Source organism: Echinops telfairi, unplaced genomic scaffold (assembly GCF_000313985.2).
Source record: "Echinops telfairi isolate 266 unplaced genomic scaffold, ASM31398v2 ScPeMD7_18;HRSCAF=68, whole genome shotgun sequence".
Classification (NCBI taxonomy): domain Eukaryota; kingdom Metazoa; phylum Chordata; class Mammalia; order Afrosoricida; family Tenrecidae; genus Echinops; species Echinops telfairi.
This window is the reverse complement of record NW_022103915.1, coordinates 37,882,186-37,903,355: the sequence shown is the minus strand read 5'-3', so window position 1 is coordinate 37,903,355 and position 21,170 is coordinate 37,882,186. Positions and strand designations below refer to the sequence as shown.

The 21,170-nt window shown below is 42.1% G+C and overlaps 2 protein-coding genes across 2 annotated transcripts in view; one reads left to right on the top strand and one right to left on the bottom strand.

The window, feature by feature from the left end:
• The window catches only part of ZFYVE26 (zinc finger FYVE-type containing 26), a 77,798-nt gene extending 71,911 nt beyond the window's left edge, over positions 1-5,887 (bottom strand). The window contains exons 1-3 of the mRNA XM_045287620.1: positions 5,844-5,887; positions 5,120-5,381; positions 3,326-3,404 (exon numbers count right to left, since the gene is read on the bottom strand). Coding sequence (XP_045143555.1) covers positions 3,326-3,404; positions 5,120-5,313 — 273 coding nt within the window. The 5' untranslated portion in view covers positions 5,314-5,381; positions 5,844-5,887. The remainder of the gene's footprint in view (positions 1-3,325; positions 3,405-5,119; positions 5,382-5,843) is intronic.
• A 204-nt stretch (positions 5,888-6,091) lies between these two features.
• Positions 6,092-21,170, top strand: part of RAD51B (RAD51 paralog B) — a 774,217-nt gene continuing 759,138 nt past the window's right edge. Inside the window, exons 1-3 of the mRNA XM_013003662.3 lie at positions 6,092-6,158; positions 11,504-11,607; positions 14,403-14,516. Of these exons, the coding sequence (XP_012859116.2) occupies positions 11,524-11,607; positions 14,403-14,516 (198 nt within the window). The 5' untranslated portion in view covers positions 6,092-6,158; positions 11,504-11,523. The remainder of the gene's footprint in view (positions 6,159-11,503; positions 11,608-14,402; positions 14,517-21,170) is intronic.

Here is a 21,170-nt window from a genome sequence, read left to right as displayed (position 1 = left end):
GTCTAGCCCACAGTGAAAGGCAGGACTGGGGTCATGATAGTGGGGGAGGTGAGGAAGCCTCAAGGACCCGGAGGAATAGTGTGGGTACTACAGCTGGTTGACTCACAGGTATGGCATTCTTACAGTGGCTCTACGAAGCCAGCCGTTACACTGGCTGCGTCCCCATCTTCTAGCACTTGTCTACCTGTCCTTTTCTAAGTCTTCCAGCTTCTGTTAAAAGTTTCCTTTTTAAGGGCTCAGTGGAAGGCAAATGTTTTGAGAATGATGAGGGCAACAAATGTACATAAGTGCTTGACACAATGGATGTATGGATGGATTGTGATAAGAATTGTACAAGCCCCCAATAAAATGATTTTAAAAAGTTTCCTTTTTCCTGTATAGCATGGATGAAACATACAACTTTCCTCTACTTCTTTAATGCTTCCTCCTCCCCACTATCATGACCCCAGTTCTACCTTACACATCCAGCTAGACCAGAGCATGTACACAGGTACAGCTAAGAGCTGGAAACAAGGGAATTTTGGACAGATAAGCCTCTCAGGACCAATAAAGAGAGTAGCGATACCAGGAGGGGAGAGGGGAGGTGGGGGGAGAAAAGGGGAACTGAACACAAAGATCTACATATAACCCCCTCCCTGGGGGAAAGACAACAGAAAAGTGGGTGAAGGGAGACATCGGACAGTGTAAGACATGAAAAATAGTAATAGTTTATAAATTATCAAGGGTTCAAGGAGGGAGCCTGGGGGAGGAAGGGGAAAAATGAGGAGCTGATACCAGGGGCTCAAGTAGAAAGGAAATGTTCTGAGAATGATGATGGCAACATATGTACAAATGTGCTTGACACAATGGATGGATGTATGGATTGTGATAAGAGTGGTACGAGTCCCCAATAAAATGATTTTTAAAAAGTTTCCTTCTTCCTCCCTACAAGACATGCTGGACCTGATCTGGTTTCCTAAATCATCTGTATCCTGTTTGTATTGTTCTGTTTGGTTTCTGCTTTTCCATAGTAGGATGTATCTCATAGGTGTCATGTCATTGGAAGTCACCCTCTTGAAGTTGTGTTATATGTTTTTTTGTTTGTTATTTTTTAATATTAAACCCAGGATTGATGAACCTATAGAGGCAGCAAGTAGCAAGTAGGACTGGTGGAGGTGCGGGGGTGGTGTCAGTGTGGGGGAGGTGAAGGGGAGACGATGTCAAGGAGTCTATGGAGAAAAAGAATGTTTGCAAACAGACTGTGGTAGCAATTGTACCATTCTGCTTGATGTGATTGAACTATGGAATGATATATGTTAATAAAAAAATATAAAAAAAGTTTCCTTTTTACATACTAGATGAAACTGTCATTTCCTCTTTCCTTTTCTTTACTATCAAACTTTATTGTTGCGGTGAGTTCCTATTTACTGGGGAGTAAAACTATTGTCTCTTCATGTGCTATAGTAACTCTCGGGTCACAGCCATTCTGCAATACAGTTGTACTTGGGCTGTTAGACACAGATTATAAATAAGTCAGGGGAGAATGAGCCCCGAAATACGCTGACAGTAGAGTCATTCATTACTCTAGAAAGTTCTAGTACGATGCAACCTGCAAGGCATCATCTATCAGCTGATGATGAGACTCAAAGATGTGGCAATGAAATGATGGAGTTAAGAGCACCTTCTACTCTTTTTGGCAAGAGAATTACGGTTCCAACAGAGGGCTGGAAATCAGATCTTGTAAAATCCTTTGAACTTCCAAGACATTTTTCCTTTTCTTCATCCATAATTTGCTTTCTGCCTCTTTATCAGAGATTGGGCTGCAGGGATGTTCCCTGCCTTGCTGCTTATAAAACATGAAGGAAAAAGGAACACTGGGAAGAGTCCTCATGCTCACTGTACAGGATTGCTTAATAGATGGGAGGAAGCAAATCTACAAAGAATCAATAAAAAAAAACACCACACTCCAAACTTATTGCCATTAAGCCAATTCCAACACATAGTGACGCGTGCGTACCAATAGTTAATGCCCTTGGTTACTAACTGAAAGGTTGGAGGTTTGAGTCCACCCAGGGTGGACTTGGAAGAAAGACCTGGTGATTTATTGAAAATCTTATGGATTAAAAAAGAAAACCCTGCTTTACTGTATAGATGTAACATTTGTCAGTTCAACAGTTTTTACACTGGTTCCATCATTATTTGTTTCCAAATTATTCAACCGCCATTATCAGACACGCAGGCTCCTTAATTACACTCTCAGAAAAAGGCTTTTCATGTCAGTTTTATTTCAAGGGGGGCGGGGAGTATTTCCTTACAAGTTGTCTTAAAAATAAATTTTTAAAAAATTGTGTGCTTGCTGAAGATTTACACAGCAGTTTAGGTTCTCAGCCAATAATTTCTACACAAATTATTCAATTACACCGATTACTGGTTACATTCTTCGCAATGTATGAATAGCTTCATCACTTCTGGTCTGGTTGTTCTGTTTCCATTAATCTAGTTTCCCTAGTCTCTTACATTTTCTTCTGGCTTTGAAATAATTATTGACAGTTTCATCACATATAGGTGACTTTTAACAAATACTCTTGAATTATTCATTTTCTCACTGCATTTTTTATGTTTAATAACTTTTCTTTCAACTGCTCTGACTTATTTAATTACTAATGAATGGAGTTTAAAATACATGAAATTGCACTGTACAAGACTATTAAAAGTAAAATATTTGGAAGGAAGGCAATTGAAGTTCTGACCATTTTCCTTTACTTGAGTGTTGAATAGGTCCAAACGTCACCTCACTCCCTACCTCATCACTTTCACTGAGTTTTGGAAAGTCCTCATAAGGCACAAAGCAAGCAATATGTAACAAAAAGGCAACACCTCCAATGGCTTGCAAAAAAAAAAAATGCGTGGAAAAATTCCATGATCTTTTCGTTCATTTTTTCCACGAATGTTTTAAAGTCCCCTTGTATGTTAGTGTATATTAGTGAATTGATGAATTAATTTAGGTAAGGAGATAACAGTAACAATTTAAGCTGTTCTCTGTGTCGAAACTAAAGTATGATAAAACTCCTGTTAATTCCAATGTATAATGACACTACTAGTGCAGAGCCAAGCTGCTTCATAGGGTTCCTGAGGCTGTAAATCTTTACTAAAGCAGAGAGCCTCATTTGCCTCTTATGGAGTGGATGGTAGGTTTGAACCACAGACATTGGGGTTAGCAGCCCAACTCTTATCCCACTATACTTCACAAAAACGAATCAAAGACAAAAAGTAAATTCTGCAATTACTTCTAAGTTTTTTTTGCACCCCAGACATAGGAGAAAAACTGAGATGTAGCCCTACTCACCTTTCCTTGGATGAACCATTCTTCCAAGACAAGAAGCCAGACCCAGGCGAATTTTTGAGGGCTGGTATCCTGTCCACATCTGTTAAGTGTGATAAGAGTGTTACCCTTAAAAATGAGTGTCGACCACATTTCTCTTTTGTGATCCAAGATTTAGACTATACCTGAATAAGCAAGGTACTTCTCTAATAAAAATCTTCAAATGTCTATGACATTTCTATAACACATTAAAACCCAAACAGGGCTAACATCTTCTATTTAAAAAAACTGATCAATCCCGTCTTTACCTCCTTATCTACTCCCCATTATTTTTTTAATAAATGAAAAAACACATAGGAAATCATTAATAGCTAAGGCTAACTAAAGTATATTCTTGATTAGAGAAATGGAGTAGTCTTTTAGAAAGAACTTTACAAAAAAATTTTTCAATTAAAAAATAGTAGTAAAGAAATTCTTAAGCCCTTCTTTGACTAGTAATTGATATTAGACAGTACATGTTTAGAACTCAAATTTAAGGGGAAAAATTAAAGGAAGAAAACAATCACGTATCACTTGTTTCCCTCCTACAGGTGTGCTCAGGAGGCGCCCACTGCAAGATCAGCATTTCGAAACCGCGAGCCACTCCACAGGTGAAAGACAGGGCTTTTCAATTCCCATAAACAGTTACAGTCTTAGAAATTTCAGGGGGCATTTCTATCCTTTCCTATAAGGTGGCATCGATTCGATGGCAGGAAGTATGTGTGCTGACACGTCACTTAAACAGTGTAACAGAACAGCCACCGCCATCAGAATTGACCCAGATTCATAGCAACCCTCTACAGCGGAGAACTGCCCCTTGAGCTTCCAAGACTGTAACTGTTTATGAGTGTAGAAAGCCCCTTCTGGTGGTCTCCAACTGCAGACTTTTCAGATCACAGCCCAACGCATAACACACTATGTCTAACTGAACAGCAAGTAAGGGGCTGACTAACTACATTCCAGTCTGCTACAACGTGTTGTTAATTAATTAAAGATGAACTTCATTAAAAATCTAGGATGGAGAACCGATTAGTGGTCACCAGGGGACAGAGAGGGAGGTGCAGTGGCAATACACAGAGCAGCCCCTGGGAATAAGGGGGTTCTTTTGTGGTGATGAAATCGATTGTGGTGGCAGTTACATGAATCTATAGATGGATAAAACTGCTTAGAGCCACGCACAAGCAAGGAATGTAGCTTTTACACAAGGCGAGAACAAAGTGAGGTCTGTAGTCGAGTCCACGGTGATGTGCTACTGTCAATTTCTTGGCTTTGCAATCAGATCATACTACAGCTACAGTCTATGAGATAACCCCAGGGGAGGAAGCTGAGGAAGGGTACCCAGAACTCGGTGTCTTTCCTTTGCAACTTCTTGTGACTCTAATGATTTCAAACCCGGAGAAAAAAAAAGATTGAAAGCCATTCACTCTCAGTATTTGGTTAAAGTTACAACAATATTAACTATTGCATAAGCAAGAGGACAGCAAGGTTTGCCCTCTTGGAAGTAATGAAAATGCTTTCGGTGATACTCCTGAAACAAGAGTTTTAGGCACATTTTAGTGGCCAGGCTTAAATCCAGTTCCAGATAATAATCCAAAATCAAAATCAATGTTGACTAATAAGAAGCATATCTTAGAGAAAACATTTCAGAGGGTGTGAAATACAGTCTGCCCCTACTAATTTTTCAGAGGGTAGTTGAGTGTGGCACACTGATCTGACCCTCAACCTTGAACCCTGTATTTCCGGTCCTGTGATTGCCTGCCACGAAGAGGGATCGCTTACCTCAGCAAATCAGGACACACCACCAGCGCCCGAAGTATGTCTTCCACCTTCTGCGGGATATCCCCTTGCCCCTGGTGTAGTGGTGGCACACATGCCTGTGCCAGCTCCCAATCTCCCCTCCGCAGGCACTCACAGAAAAAGCCCCAAAGCTGCTTCTGGGAGGCAGCTTCCTCTTCTCCAAATGGATGAGGCATTTTCGGAGCACAGGGGAGGTGGCGCTGGGTGAGTTAAGCCAAGCACATTTTTCTCATCTGTAGACTACCTGTTAGGAACAACAGAAGCGCCGGTGACACGAAAGGGCAGCAACTCCTAGTTCAACCAGCAACTACAAACCCGACTGGGAAAGGTGCGACGTCCTTCCCCCAGGCTCATTTTAACTTTCATTTGACACTCTACTCTCTCCTTTTGAGAACTGCCACCTTTCCCCACGGGATGGATGCTATCCTTCGCCGCGACCCTTTATTTGAATTAACAGTCATCCCTGTATTTGCGCAGAGCGAAGACCTGCAACTGTCTTGTCTTCCAGTTCCCTTTTGAGCTGTAATGCTCGGTCCAGCTCCCAATCCCCAGGTGGTCGCCCCTCAAAGATGAGAAATTCGGCGACAACCTTCTATTTTGAACCCTCGGCCAGGGCCGGAGATCGAAGAGCCGTGTCAGAAACGGGGGTCGGTGGGCGTGGAGGCGCAGGGACGCAACCGCCGGCTCGGAGACGCCTCACACTCACCTGCCGCCCGCGCCCAAAGCAACCGGGCTCCCAGCGAAGCCATGTTTGCGCCGAGTCACGTGACAGGCCCCGCCGGTCGGGGGTGGAGCGACAACCGAGAGCCGCTGCTCCCATTGGCTGAAGGGAGGAAAGCTACCCGCTGATTCGCCGTATTTGTTTGGGGCACGTGACGACAGCGCTCCCCTCTGGGGAGAGCTGGGAAGCTGGGCAAGAGTGAATCGGCTTCCGGGATTTGGACCCTGCCTGTCTACACCGCAGAGCTTTTCTTCTCAGCCGCTTCAGTGCTGCGTTCGGCCGAGCCAGAGACGGGAAGAGGTGCTTTTCTTGATCTGCACCCCCGCCCCTCGCCCTTTCTGTCTTCTCTCTAGCATTTGTTGTCAACTTTTTTTTTTTTAATTAAAACTGCATTTCATTGGGGACTCTTAAACAACCCTTAGAACAATCCATGTTAGAACAATCCATACATGGATTGTATCAGGCATATTTGCCCATATGTTGCCATCATTATTTTCTAGACATTTAGTTTCTATCGAGCCCTTGGTATCAGTTCCTCTGTTGTTCCTAGCGTCGTCAGGCACCAGGGATGACTCCAGCAGCAAGACTTGAATCCTCCGTGGTTATCAATCTCGTTGACATTTCTCTGAATCCGATACCAAAACGTGCGATCGGAATTTTCTGTCCCGCCCGCCCCCTCCGTTCATTCATTTCCTCATTCTTCTCGCGACAACTTTTAATTGAATAGTATTACAAGGCCCTATCTTAGGAAACCAAATCCAAACTTAACTGTCATGGAGTCGATTCTGATTCACAGAGACCTTACAGGACAGAGTGGAATTGCGCCTTGAGTTTCTAGCTGCAAATCTTTATGGGAGTAGACAGCTTTATCCTCCCCACTACCACCAACTCCCCCCTGCCCCTCCCTGGGGGTGCAGCCCGACTTGTAACTCATTATGCCACCCAGGGACCGTCTGTCTTACAAGAAGGGGTTAGAAGAGCTGAATGAGCTATGGTCCCATGTTCAGTGGACTCATTGTCCAGTAAAAGGTGCAGGTCAAGAATTAAACAACAACAATAATTAAAAAAACACACCCAAACCTGTCATAGCATGTTGTTGTTTGGTGCCATCTAGTTAGTTCTGGCCCATAACCACCCTATGCACAACAGAAGGAAGCATTGTTACAACTGCTGTCAGTTCATCTCCTTGAGGCTCGTGCCCTCCTTTGCTGCTCCTCTACCAAGGATGATGTCCTTCTCCAGGGACTGGTGTCTCCTGAGAATATGTCCAAAGTATGTAAGACTTTGCAAGTCTCCATGTCTCTAAGGAGCACTCTGGCCATACTTCTTCCAAGACAGATGGGTTTACCCTTTAGCAGTCTGTGGTACTTTTATTATTATTTTCTAGCACCACAATTCAAATGCACCAATTCTTTGGTTTTTCTTATTCAATGACAGTCAGGCACACCTTAGTACTTAAATAGCATTGTTGCAAAAGTAACATCATTACAAAGTAGAACTGATCAATAAAAGTTTTCTTGGCTGTAGATTGTCAGGCCTTCAGAGCACCCCTCAATGCACTGCCGTCTAGTTAATTCCAACTCACAGTGACCTTATAGGGCAGGGTGGAACTGGGGGCAGTTGTGAGTTTTCTGGAGATGATAACTCTTTGCAGGAGTAGGAAGCCTCCTCTTTTTCCTGTGGAATGGCTGGTGGTTTCAAACTTCAGACCTTGTCCTTAGCAGCGCATTGTGTAACCAGCAAGCCATCAGGACTTCTGCATTTGGGTTAGTCAAGCATGAAACCGTTTGCACCCCCTGGGGACCTACACACTGGGGTATGGGAGAGGAGAGCAAAGGCTTTTGCAGAGAGTGATCTGATACCAGGAAGTGTATTGGGCTTCCTTCTAGCCACAGGCGCCTTACACTAACTCTCCTCTTGGTTTCCTTCAGCTCTTCTTTAATGGCAAACTCTCACCTTTCAGGTTGAACGATTTCATTCAGCATTTTCCAAACGATCTCATGATTGCATTTAAAAAGTAAACCAGACCAAACAAAAGACCCTCTTCTTATATGAAGGAGGGATTTTCAACGATTCCTCAGATAACTACCAAGTCTCTCTGCTCCTTTAAGCGATTTTAAATTGCATACATAAAAGAAGAGAAAATTCTAAGCAAAAATTTCCCTTATTTCGAAATCTCCTTGGTGGCGTGCCCTTACCGGATTTGGATAATCACTATACTGAGAAATTTTCTCAGACCTGTCTCTAATAGAATAAGGCATCCTGGAGGTGTAGTGGGCTATTAGTTGGATTGCTAACCGAAAGGCCAGCAGTTGGAAACTACCAGCTACTCTACTGAAGAAAGATGAGGCTCTCTACTCCCGTAAGCAGTTAGTCGCGCAAATCCACAAGGGCAGATATGCCCCGTCCTATAGGTTCGCTGTGAGTCAGAATAGATTAAATAGCAGTTGGGTTTGGTCTGTCTGTCTGTCTGTCTGTCTGTCTGTCTATCTATCGATCTATCGATCTAATCATCTATCTAATATAATCTTTCATCTGTTTTTGAGAAAGACGGACTATAGACTGTGAACTACAATTCCCAGTAAGCAGCGGAGCCAGCCTATGCCCGTTCCTGCCTCTGATTGGCTAATAGAGAAAGGAGAGGACCCAATCAGCGCCTCAGTTGTTGCCGCCGGCTCTTTTGGCGGGGAACTCTATAAGGGGGGGGAAACTTTGAAAGCTTGCTGGTGCAGACCCGGTACCGGGAGGTTTTGTGAGGCGGAGGTTGTGGGAAAGTGGATTGTGCTTATTATTCCCCGCGTCTTCCTTGGGCTCGTGGGCGCTGGTCTCGGTGTGACCGGGGAGTCTCTTTGGTAGGGATCTTCACCAACACCCGCGCGGATCTGGGGCTCTCTTTTGCGCGAATGAGTTTTTTTTTTTTGAGGTTGAGAGGCCGGAATCTGTTCCTAGATTCTGGATGCTAAAGTAAGCTCTAAAGGGAGCCCTGGGGGGTGTTTTTGCCACTGTCTTCGCCCTTACCGTGCAGTGCACGCACACGGGCTCAGGCACGAGAGGAAGTTTTGGGGTTGCCCTCCCGGTGTGGTGTAGCAGGGGAGTCAGATCACTGGGTTCGAGTGTGGACGCCACCATTTCTGAGCTGCTTGACCTGTGCCAGTTTCTCAATTCAGTGCCTCAGGAACATCTGTAAAATGGAGTAAAATCAAAACCCTTCCAACCGTGTGGCACGTAAGAAGGACTCAATAAATATTAGCGATAACTGCTACTTCACTGTCTTCATTGTACACAGACTAGGATTTTTCTTTTCTTGGTGGGGAGGGGAGAGGTTTCGTATGCCCGTTGTTGCTGAGTGCCATTATAGCCGATTCCAACTCGGAGCAACGCTGTAGGACGGAGTAGAGCTGCATCCTAGGGTTTCCAAGGCGGATGTTTATGGAAACATCCTGCCACGTCTCCCTCCCCAGGAACAGTTGGTAGGTTCCAACCAACCTTTACAGTTGGTAGGTTCCAACCAACCTTAGCAGCTGAGCAGGTAACCACAGGACCCTCTGGGCTCCTTTGGAACATCGTTGCAAGCTTCATTAGCACACACGCACACCAGAATGTACAGTCTCTAGTGTAGGAAATAGAACCATAAACCAGCAGTTCGAAACCACCAACCTCTCCTCAGGAGAAAGATGGGGTTTTCTACTCCCCTAACAAGTTAGTCTTGGAAACTCACAGGGGCAGTTCTACTCTGTCCTATTGGGTCGCTGTAAATCAGCATCAGCTCCGTGGCAATGTGTTCTTAAGGTTTTTTTGAGGGACAGATCCCTCCTGATACCATGCATGTCCCAAGTACATGAACTGAAGTCTCTCTATCCTTGCTTCTAAGGAGCATTCTGGCTGTACTTCCTTTCTTCTAGGACAGATGTGGTGTATATTCAATATTCTTCACTTACACTATAATTCAAAGTCAGCACTTCTTTGGTCACTGTCCATCTTTTGCCTGCATGTGCAACTATGAATGAGTTACTGGAGTTATCCTTGTTTTCCAGATGAGGAAATTAAGACTCCCAGAGAAGTACCTTGCCAGGAAGGTCAGTCTCTGAACCTTACAATCTGATGTATGAATGAGGAGGAAGTGAAGGAAGGACTGGTTTTCTGAAGGATCTCTATGCAGTCAGAAACAATTGGAAATTTAGCCTGTGGTCTAAAAGTGTCCTGGGGAGTTTTAAAGGATGGGGGTGAGGAGATGAGAGCACTTGGGGGGGGGGGGTTAGGGAGAAGAGCACCTTTTTAGGAAGCTACATCTGGTAGGATTGTGATGCTGACCTGATTTGTAGGCTTAGTGTGGGGCCGATCACTGCTACTGAATTGTACATGTAGACATGAATTGGTGGTGTTTTTGCTGTGCATATTCTCAACCATTACAAAATGCAATCAGTTCTTTACCCTATAAATAACACCAGTCTGATCCTTTATGCATTAGGGGTCATCATGAGTTGGAGCTGACTCAACTGGCAGCTAACACCACCAGCAGCTTAGTGTTATACAGGGCCGCTGTAAGAAACTACCTTAAACGGGCTAGGGAAAAACACTAGAAATTTATTCTCCAACCATCTAGAACAGTGGTTCTCAACCTTCCTAATGCTGAAACCCTTTAATACAGTTCCTCATGTTGTGGTGACCCCCCAAACATAAAATTTTTTCATTGCTACTTCATCACTGAAATTTTGCTACTGTTATGAATTGGGTGACCCCTGTGACAGGGTCATTTGACCCCCCAAAGGGATCGAGACGCACAGGCTGAGAGCCGCTGATCTAGAAGCTTTAGTGGAGATTTTGTTTCTTGCCTCTTGAGCTTCTGTGACTGTCAGTGTTTCTTGACTCAGAGCTACTTACTGCAATCTCTGCCTAGATCTTCACATGGCACTCTTCTCTCTGTCCCTGGCGTCTCCTGTCTCTTGGAAGGACCCATGTCATTGGACTTAGGACCCTTCTGGATAATCCAAGTAGTTAGTGGTTATGGGTTGGGCTGCTAACCGCAAGATCAGCAGTTTGAAAAAGCAGCAGCTTTGCTGGAGAAAGATGAGGTTTTTAATTCCTGTAAAGGGGTAGTCTTGGAAACCCACAGAGGGCAGTTCTTTGTCCTACAGAGTCTCCAGAGCCGGAATCAACTCACTATGGCAATGAGTTTGGTTTTTAGACAGTTTGAATAGTCCAGGGGGGAGGTCTCATTTCAACACCCTTACATTAATTACACCTGCAAAGATCCTATTATGAAATAAGGTCACATTCATGGGTTGTGAGGAATAGGAAGGGACCCTGGTGGTGAAGTGGTTAAATTTTCAGCTGCTAATTGAGAAGGTAAGTGGTTTTAGCTGTCTGCTTCCTTAAAGATTACAGCCTTGGGAACCACAGGTGGCCGTTCTATTCTGCCCAAATGAGTTGCTGTGAGTCAAAATTGACTCAGAAGCAACAGGTTTAATTTTTGGTTAGGAGATTAGGACGTAGACATATCTACCATAGCCTTCCTTCATTTTGTCAGTGATAGTACATATAGTACACATAACCTTTTTCATATGGAGAAGCCTGAAGAAGTTTTTAGGTTGTATTTTGGATAGATCACTAGCTATTGCTTATACTGCTCTCTGATGTTTTTTCAGGGTTACTTGGACCTGGAGCCATGGCTAGCAAGAAACTTAGACGAGTGGGTTTATCACAAGACCTATGTGATCGTCTGAGCAGACAGCAGATTGTCACCTGCCAGGTAAAAGGCCATTGATTTCAAGGAGAAATTTCATATACAAATTAATCTTAATTCTACCTTAAAACAAACAAACTAAACAAACCTGCTGCCGTTGAGTCTTCTCCAGTTCACAGGGAGCTTGTTGTTAGGCGCCATTGAATCCGTTCCAACTCACAGTGACTCTGTGCACAGCAGAATGAAACACTGCTTGCTCCTGCACCACAAGCCACACTCACAATTATTCCTGGGCTTTTGTGCCCATTATTGCAGTCACTGTGTCAACCCATCTTGTTGAGCGTATTCCTCTTTTTTGCTGCTCGTGTAACCAAGGATGATGTTGTTCTCTAGAGACTGGTCTCTCCTGATAACATGTCCAGAGTTACCTGAGAAGAAATCTTGCTGCCCTCACTTTTTTTTTTAATACTGCCCTCACTTCTAAGGAACATTCTGGCTTTACTTTTCCAAGACAGATTTGTTTGTCGACAGTAGTTTCAGTATTCTTTACTAGCACCATAATGCAAATATGTAGATTTTTCTGTGATCTTCCTTATTCATTGTTGAACTTGCCCATGAATATGAGGTGATTGCAAATATCATGGCTTGAGTGAAGTTCACCTTAGTTCTCAAAATAGCATCCTGGCTTTTCAACACTTTAAAAACGTATGTACTAAATTTATCCAAGGCAAATGCATCATTCATTCTCTTGACTGCTGCTTCTATGAGCATTGATTGTGGCTCTAAGCAAGACAAAACCCCTGACAACATCTAACTGCCCCCCCCCCCATTGATCCCAATGTTACCTAGTGGTCCAGGTGTAAGGATCTGGGTTTTGATCTTCATCAGCAAGTGCTTCAAGTTCTCCTCACTTTTAACAAGCAAGGTTGTATCATCTGTACATCGCAGGTTCTTAAAACGTCTTCTAATCATGGTACCACGTGCTTCTTCATATAGTTCAGCTTCTCTGATGATTTGCTCAGCATACAGATTGAATTCGTTACTGAGGGCATACAATACTGATGCACATTCTTCTTGATTTTCAACCATGCAGTCTTCCCTTGGTTTGTTTGCATGGCTGCCTCTTGATTCATGTATAAGTTCCTCATGAGCACAATTAAATATTCTGAAATTCCAGTTCTTCTCAAGGCTATCCATAGTTTGTTATGGTCCACACAGTCAAATCCTTGGCATAGTAAAAACAACACAAGTAAACATCTTTCTGGTATTCTCTGCTTTCAGCCAAAATGCATTTGATACCAACAATGATATCATTTGTTCTGAGTACTCTTTTGAGTCCATCCTGAACTTCTGTCAGCTTCCTGTCAATGTACGGCTGCAACCGTCATTGAATGAGCAGCAAAATTTTACTTGCATGTGATGTTAATGACATTATTCTACATTTTGTGCATTCTGTTGGGTCCCTTCCAGTCGATGCCAGCTCCTAGAATTTTTTTAACAGTCTTTTGTTTGGGTTTTTGTGTTTTGTTAAGAATCTTTTAATGTTGCAACTGGAAGTTTGAACATTTTCTTGAGTTCTCTCAGTTTAAAATATGCTGGGTCTCTTCTTCCCTGTGGGTTTTCCAGCTCTGAGTCTGCACATATCATAGTACTTTGTCTTCTTGAGCTACTCTTTGACATTTTCTGTTCAATTCTTTGACTTCCATTTGCCTTAGCTACTCTACAATGAGGTGGAAGTTTCAGAATCTCTTTTGCTATCCACTTGGGTCTTTTCTTTCTTTCCTGTCTTTTAAATGGCCTTTTGCTTTCTCATGTATGATGTTCTTAATCTCATCTCCCAGCTTCTCAGGTCTTCTGTCTTTAGTGTTTCAACTCTGTTCTTTAAAAGTTCTCGAAATTAAGGTGGGATACACTAAAGGTCGTATTTTGGCTCTCGTAGACTTATTTTAGTTTTCTTCAGCTTTAATGTGACCTTACACATGAGAAATTGATGGTCTAGTCCACAGTCAGTGCCTTGCCCTGTTTTAGCTGCTGATATTGAACTTCTCCATTGTTTCTTCCCACAAATGTGGTCATTTTGATGTCTGTGTATTTCACCTGAAGAAGTCTGCAGATATAGTCACCATTTGTGTTGTTGTAAAATGGTATTTGCAATGAAGTCATCTGTCTTGCAAAATTCTATCAATTCTAAATACTTTAAGTAAGTGGAGTCATGCGGTATTTGTCCTTTCGACTTATTTCACCCAGCATGTGGTTTTCAAGTTCATCCATGTTCCAGCATGTACCAAGCCCTCCAAGGTCAGTTTCATTATCTCTCAATTAGCAAATAAATGCTTTGTGATCTCCTAGTTTTAAATGAGCATTACTCATTCCATGGACTGGAAAGGCCACCACTCTGTCTCATGGTCTTGGCACTGCTCCTCTGCCATTTCTTATGGTCTCAGCAAGCCTCTTCTGCCTCTGCACACAGCGATCTTGACTGCACTTTGCTCCTGGCTATTCTTTTGTGGTGGTTGTGGGATTCTCTATTCTTGCTTCTGAAATTGCTCATGTTATACCCAGAAGAATGGCATACCTGACCTATTTACATGCTCCCACCCATTGACATAGTCACAAAGACTAGGGACAGAAGAGTCTCCAAGTACTTTCACTGTACCATAGATGACTGGAGATAAGACAGTCTCCTGACATTTTTTAGCTAAGCCATATTTAGGGGGGAAATGCTGTAAGGAACACATGAATCTTTGATTTGTAACTAATTGCCCTTTTATCTACACATGGATAGTATCAACTGAAAGTTTCTTATTAATGTCAATATTTTTGTACCAACTCTGTTTAAACTATTTTCTTTGTCTCTTCAGGACTTTTTATGTCTTTCTCCACTGGAGCTTATGAAGATGACTGGCCTTAGTGAACCACGTGTCCATGAACTTCTGTGTCTGGTCAGCAGGGCCTGTGCACCACAGATGCAAACAGTATGTATATTCATATGTATATATTTTAATATTAATTAATATATTAATCTTTATGACATTTAAGATATTTTTTGGAATGAGGCGAAATCAAAACCAGAAATGAGCACCTTGGAAATATCAACTCTCATACTATAGAGTTAGTCTTTGAATTATAATACTTGTGGAAATTTTATGTTGTTTTTAAATTGTTGGGAAATAATCCTAATTATGGGAATTAGAACTTTTTCCCTCTCTGTTACTGAGAGCAGTATTTCAAAAGATTATGTCTCTCTGTTGTCTGGGTAGGGTTTGTGGACCTCATGCTTAGATGATAATATACTCTTAACATTAGAATGCCCCTGCCTCTGTGATGTTAACATTTATCACCATCTCTTCTGCCGTATCATAAACTATACATAATTGCCCTTGGGCTTGCTTATTGATTGAATAAATGACACTTTAAGGTGTATCCTCACTTTTAAGAAAAGTTGAGCTTTTTTCTAATAAACCTGCGTCAAACTGTATTTTAAAAAACATTGTCCTCTCTGTCTTCGCTTAGCTTTTCAAAATGTGGGGTTTGTGCCTAGATAAGCTCTTGCTTTTCTGGAAAGAAAGATGCCTAGAAATAGGTTCAGCGCTTTACTAATATATTTTTTATATGGATTGTGACTTACTCACCTTGTATCACTCACACTGCAGGTTGGGAGTCACTGAGCACTGAAGTGGTATGCAATTCTGTGAAGAGGGAAGAAAGGAATGCTAGGTTTTTTGGGGGAAACTTTTTATTTGTTTGTTCAGATTTAATTTGGGACCTACAAAAAATAACTTAAGGGCAGATAGTCAGAATTGGAGCAGGACGTTTGTACTAGTTATTGCTGCATCATTGAGTTTGTTGCTTTGGACAGCTCATTCCACTACATGGGACAGTTTGTTGTGGTGGCTAGGTTCCATCAAGACAGTTCTGACCCATAGTGACCCTCTACACAGCAGAATGAAGCACCATACTGTCCTGGGCCATCCTCACAGTTGTTCCCACATCTGGGCCCATCGTTGCAGCCACGGTGTCCATCCATCTCGTTGAAGGCCTTCCTCTTTTTTGCTGCCCCTCTATTTACCATGCATGATGTCCTTCTCCAGGGATGGGTCTCTCCTGACAATATGACAGAGTCTTCCCATCCTAGCTTTTAAGGAGCACTCTGGCCCTACTTCTTCCAACCCAGATTGATTTGTCCTTTAAGCAGCCCATGATAATCAATATTTTCTCCCTAGCACCATAATTCAAATGCATCGATTCTTCTTCAGTCTTCCTTGTTTACATATGTTTACATACCTATGAGGCGATGGTAAATACCACGTGTCCAATGTTTACATACCTATGAGGCGATGGTAAATACCACGGCTTCGGGTAGGCGCACCTTAGTCTTCAAAGTTAACATCCTTGCTTTTCGGTACTCTAAAGAGGTCTTGCATAACAGCATGACCCAATGCAATGCAACTTTTGATCTTTTGATGGCTACTTCCATGAACACTGATTGTCAACTTTGACCTTTCTCCATTTATCATGATGTTACCTATTGATCCAATTGTTAGGATTTTGGTCTCCTGACATTGAGTTGCAATGCATACTGAAGGCTGCAGTCCTTGATCTTTGGCAGCAAGTGCCTCAAGTTCTCCTCGCTTTCCGGAAGCAAGGTTGTGTCATCTGCAGATCGCAGGTTTTAATGAACCTTCCCCCAACCTTCCATCTTCTTCTTCATATAAGTCAGCTTCTCTCACCATACTTATTCCATCTGTATGCAGGGCGAAATTAGACAGTTAAATGTGAGGACCTGGTGGCTGGCTACATTCAAAATAACTTATTATTGTGACAGTTGAAGTACCAGGAAAACCTTTCACTTTGACTTTTGTCATTCTTGGCCAACACTTATAGCACATTTCCAGTGAGTTAATGACACCAGAGGGCTTGGGCTGGGAAGTCTGCTTTCCTCTCCATTTCCATCAGCACTTTCAATGACGGTTTCACAACTGTTCCTAATACCAGATCTGGAACCCATTTTCCTCCTCTGACTTCTGTTTACTTTCATAGTGTTCTTTAGATTCGAGTTATCCTCCAAGATGATTGTTGTTGCTGCTCATTTTTCTGTTCATCTTTTCATTCCCTCAGCTAACCATTTTGGAGGGCCAACCATATCGGGTATTGGATATGTCAATGGCTCAGATATTGGCGACACCTTGATAGTTCAGGTTCCTTCTCTTGCACAGCTTCCAGTCTAGTAGGGCAGTCTCTAAGCTAATAATTATGGAAATAACTAATGAAGTATCGGAGTCATAAGTCCTTTGCAGGCCAAGTACAAGAAGCTTTGAAACTTAATGAGAAATATTACTAAGTTAAGGAGTCAGGAAAGGTTTTCCTGAAGAAGTACCTCTTCAAGGAGAACCTAAAGGCTGAACAGGAGAAAGCTATGCCAAGGATTGGCAAGGGAGATGGTAGAGTCATAAAATCAGGCTCGCAGGAGTGGAACAGTGAAACAAAAAGTGATAAGAGAGCGAGAAGAAAGCAAGAGTCAGCTCATGACAGCCTTGAAGACTAGGAACGTAGACTGTATTCTAAGAGCAATGGGAAGCCATAAAAGGTATACTCTAATATGTGTTAAAAAATTTAGCTTTGAGCATAGACAAGTGATTGACAGAGCCAGCAATGGGAAGTAGGCAAAAACTGACAGTGGCTTGGATTGTTAGTGTGGTATTAGTGCAGAAAGGAGCCCTGGCTAGGCTGTAGGTTAGGTGCTGGGCAGCTAACTGCAAGGCCGGTGGCCAAACCGATCAGCTGCTCTGATGAAGAACAATGAGGTTGTTTGCTTCTGCAAAGATTTACAGTCTTGGAAACCCTATACAGATCGGCTATGAGTTGGAATCCACTCAATGGCAGGGAGAATGGTAGGTGGTCTTTCCACAGCCCCACAAAGACAGAAGAGCCTTGGATTTGGTACAAGGATTCAGTCATTTGTGAACTTCCTGTGGGTGGAAACCATGTCTGTTTGGCTGTATTCCCAGAGCCCATTGAAGTGGGCACTTAATGAATTTTTGTTGAATGAGTGATTGAAATTCTGTGACTTGAACACAGTTTATTTAGGAAATTTAATTAAAAGAAGAGTAATTTTTAATGTTAAAGATTGCAGAGAGGCAATTATTCTTAGACATTGCTAGTGGCCATGTAAATTGGCATGATGCTCTTATAAGCAATTTGATTTTAAAATATTCTTTCCACTGCCATCAAGTCCATTTGAAATCATAGTAACCTTTTAATTAATTTTTAAAAATACTTTTATTGGGGACTCTTACATCTCTTATCACAATCCATACATTCATTCAGTGTGTCAAGCACATTTGCACATATGCCGCCATCATCATTTTCAAAGCATTCTCTTCCCACTTGAGCCCCTGATATCAACTCCCCATTTCTTCCCTCCCTTACCCCTGCCCACCCTCTCTTATGAGCCCTTGATAAGTTAAAGATTATTATTTCCATATTTTACATCGTATTCCATCACCCCTCACCCACTTTTCCATTATTCGTCCCCCTGGAGGGGGGTTCTAGGTTGATCCTTGTGATCGATTCCCCCTTTCTCCCCCCACTCTCCCTTAATCCTCCTGGTATCTCTACTGTCTTTGTTGGCCCTGAGGGGTTTATTTATCCTGGATTCCTTGTGTTTGGGGCTTTTATCTGTATCAGTGTGCCTGCTCTGGTCTAATCTGATTTGTAAGATAGAATTGAGGTCATGATAGTGGGGTGAATGAAGCACCAAAGAGCTAGAGGAAAGTTGTGTGTTTCATCGGTGCTATACTGCACTCTGACTGGCTCATTTCTTCCCTGTGACGCCTCTGTGAGGGGATGTGCAATTGTCTCCACTCCATGCTCCCCCCCTGCTCATTCACCTTGGGTATGGTTTTATTCTGGGTTTAGATGCCTGATAGCTGATCCCACTGACACCTCATGATCACACAGACTGGTATGCTTCTTCCATGTGGGCTTTGTTGCTTCTTAGCTAGATGGCCGCTTGTTTACGTTCAGGACTTTAAGACCCCAGATGCTATATCTTTTGATATCTGGGCACCATCAGCTTTCTTCAATCATAGCAGTCTTACAGGGCAGTGTAGAATTACTTCTCAGGGTTTCCGAGGTTTACATTTGTATAGGAACAAACAGCCTCATCTCTCTCCCTTGGAGCAGGAAGAAACCTTGTGGTTAGAAGCCTAGATCTTAACCTATGCCTTCAGGGCTCCTTCTTTATACCCTTGGGTAGTTAGATAACTAGGATTTTTATCCTTATAGATTACATAACAAAATAAACCAAAAGTGTGTTTGTAAGGGTACTTACTGAAATATCGATTTTGTCAAAGAATGGAGCAACTTAAATGAGCAATAATAAGTAGATAAATTTTATTTATATTAATGTGATGAAGTATTATCTCACTACCATTGAGTCAACGTTGTCTCATAGCAACTCTATAGGACAGGGTAGAACTGCCCTTGTGAGTTTCTGGGACTGTAACTATGGGAGTAGAAAGCCACGTCCTAAGGAGCAGGCTGGTGTCTTTGAACTGCTGACCATGTTGACGGCAGGCCAATGCATAACTATATAGGCAGTTACATAGTCTTTGAAAAATAAAGCAGGCTTTAAAATTGTATTTAGAATGCAAATGCCAACTTAATAAAAATTCAGTATCTTTTATCACAATGAAATCTATTTATCCTACCTTGTTAATAGTGATTATCCCAAGATTATGAAATTATGCCAGACTTCTGTCTTCCTTCAACTTTTTATTTTTTCTCTGAAAAGCAGCAATATTTCTTGTCTCCTGTCCTCTTTTGCAGTCATCTCTGTCAAATCATCATCTCTTAGTTTCAAGTTTTCTCAACTGTCGATTGTGATTTGGTTGAAAGTTTGCAGAGCAAATTGATTTTCCATTTGTCTCCAGAGCAACTCAGTTTTCCATTCAACAATTTTTACACATTTTTGTTTGTGACATTGACTGCAATCCCCATGACATCACCAGCCCTTTCCCACGACCCGCTGTGTCTACCATTTCCCTTCCTCCTCCTTTCCTGTCCCTCCCTGGCTTCTGAGCTTTACCCCTGGGCAGATGCTACCTTTCTGCTCTCACCTGGTCGATACTTTTAAGGAGGGCAGATTTCCCTGGTGTTGACCTGATAGCCTGTTTTGGTTTGGTTACAAGTTGAGCCACGACGGAGAGTTCTGATGGGACATGACTCCAAATGAAAAGAGACACCTGCACACAACTATTAATACTTGAATCTTGGAAAGTATGAAGTAGGAATCTAGGAAAAGAAGTCATCAAAATGAAATGGAACAATGAATGTGTGAGTGAGTTGAAATGCACTGGTACTGGCTATTTTGAATCATGCAGTCACAGGTCTTCCTATGTGGGCAATGACAGATTTAAGAGGAATGGCATTGCATTGATTGTCCAAAAAGGGCATTTCAAGTTCCATCTTGAAGTATAATTCTGTCTGTGATAGTGTAATATCTGCCCACCTATAAGGAATTCCAATCAGTACAACTGTATATTCAAATTTATTCGCCAACCACTAAAGCTGGTGGTGCAGAAATTTAAGAATTCCACCAGCATCCTCAGTCTGAAATTGATCAAACCTGAGTCAAGCTGCGTTGATAATTCTTGATGATTGGAATGCAAAAGTGGAAAACAAAGAGGATGGATTAGTAGTGGAAAATATGGCCTTAGGGATAGAATGAAACTGAAGGGCATATGATTGCATTTAGTAAGATGAACAACTTCATTACAGATACTTTTTTCCAACCCACGAATGGTGGCTACATATGTGTACTATTCCAGATGGAATGCATAGATATCAAATGACTCTATCAGTGGGAAGAGCTGTTGGAGAAGCTCAATAGCAACTAAAACCAGGCCATAGGCTGACTATGAAACAGAACACCAGTTCCTCGTTTATAACATCAGGTGATGCTGAAGAAAATGAAAAGAAGTCCATGAGATCAAACATGGTACTTTGAGTCTACCCCACCTGAATGTTGAGAACATCTGACACAGATTGGATGCACTGACCACTGATGACAGAAGACCTAATGAGCAATGGGGGGACATCGAGAACACCATACATGAGGAAAGCCAAAGGTCATCAAAAAGACAAGAAGAAAGAAAACATCAGCATGGATGTCAGAAGAGACTCGGAAACTTGCTTTGTCATTGTAGAGTAGTTAAAGCAAATGGAAGAAATGATAAAGTCAAAGAAGAGAGCAGAGACTTTCAAAGGGAAGCTGGAGTAAATAGAGTAAAATATTAAAATGATATGTGCAAAAACCTAGAGTTAGAAAACCAAAAACGAGGAACACACTGCATATCTTAAACTGAGAGGACTCAAGACAAAGCTCAAGCTCTCAGTTGCAATAATAAGAGATTCTGCAGGCAAAATATTAAACAATGCAAGAAGCATCATAAAAAAGATGACAAGAATATATAGAGTCACTGTTCCAAAAATAATTAGACAACCACTTTATTTTGCATTCCAAATTCCATTTTAATTACTGAAGTTCTTCATAAAGATCAATCTTCAGAGTATATGTGTTAGTTTTTATATAGCATAAGTACGGACCATTATGTACTTAAAAAAAA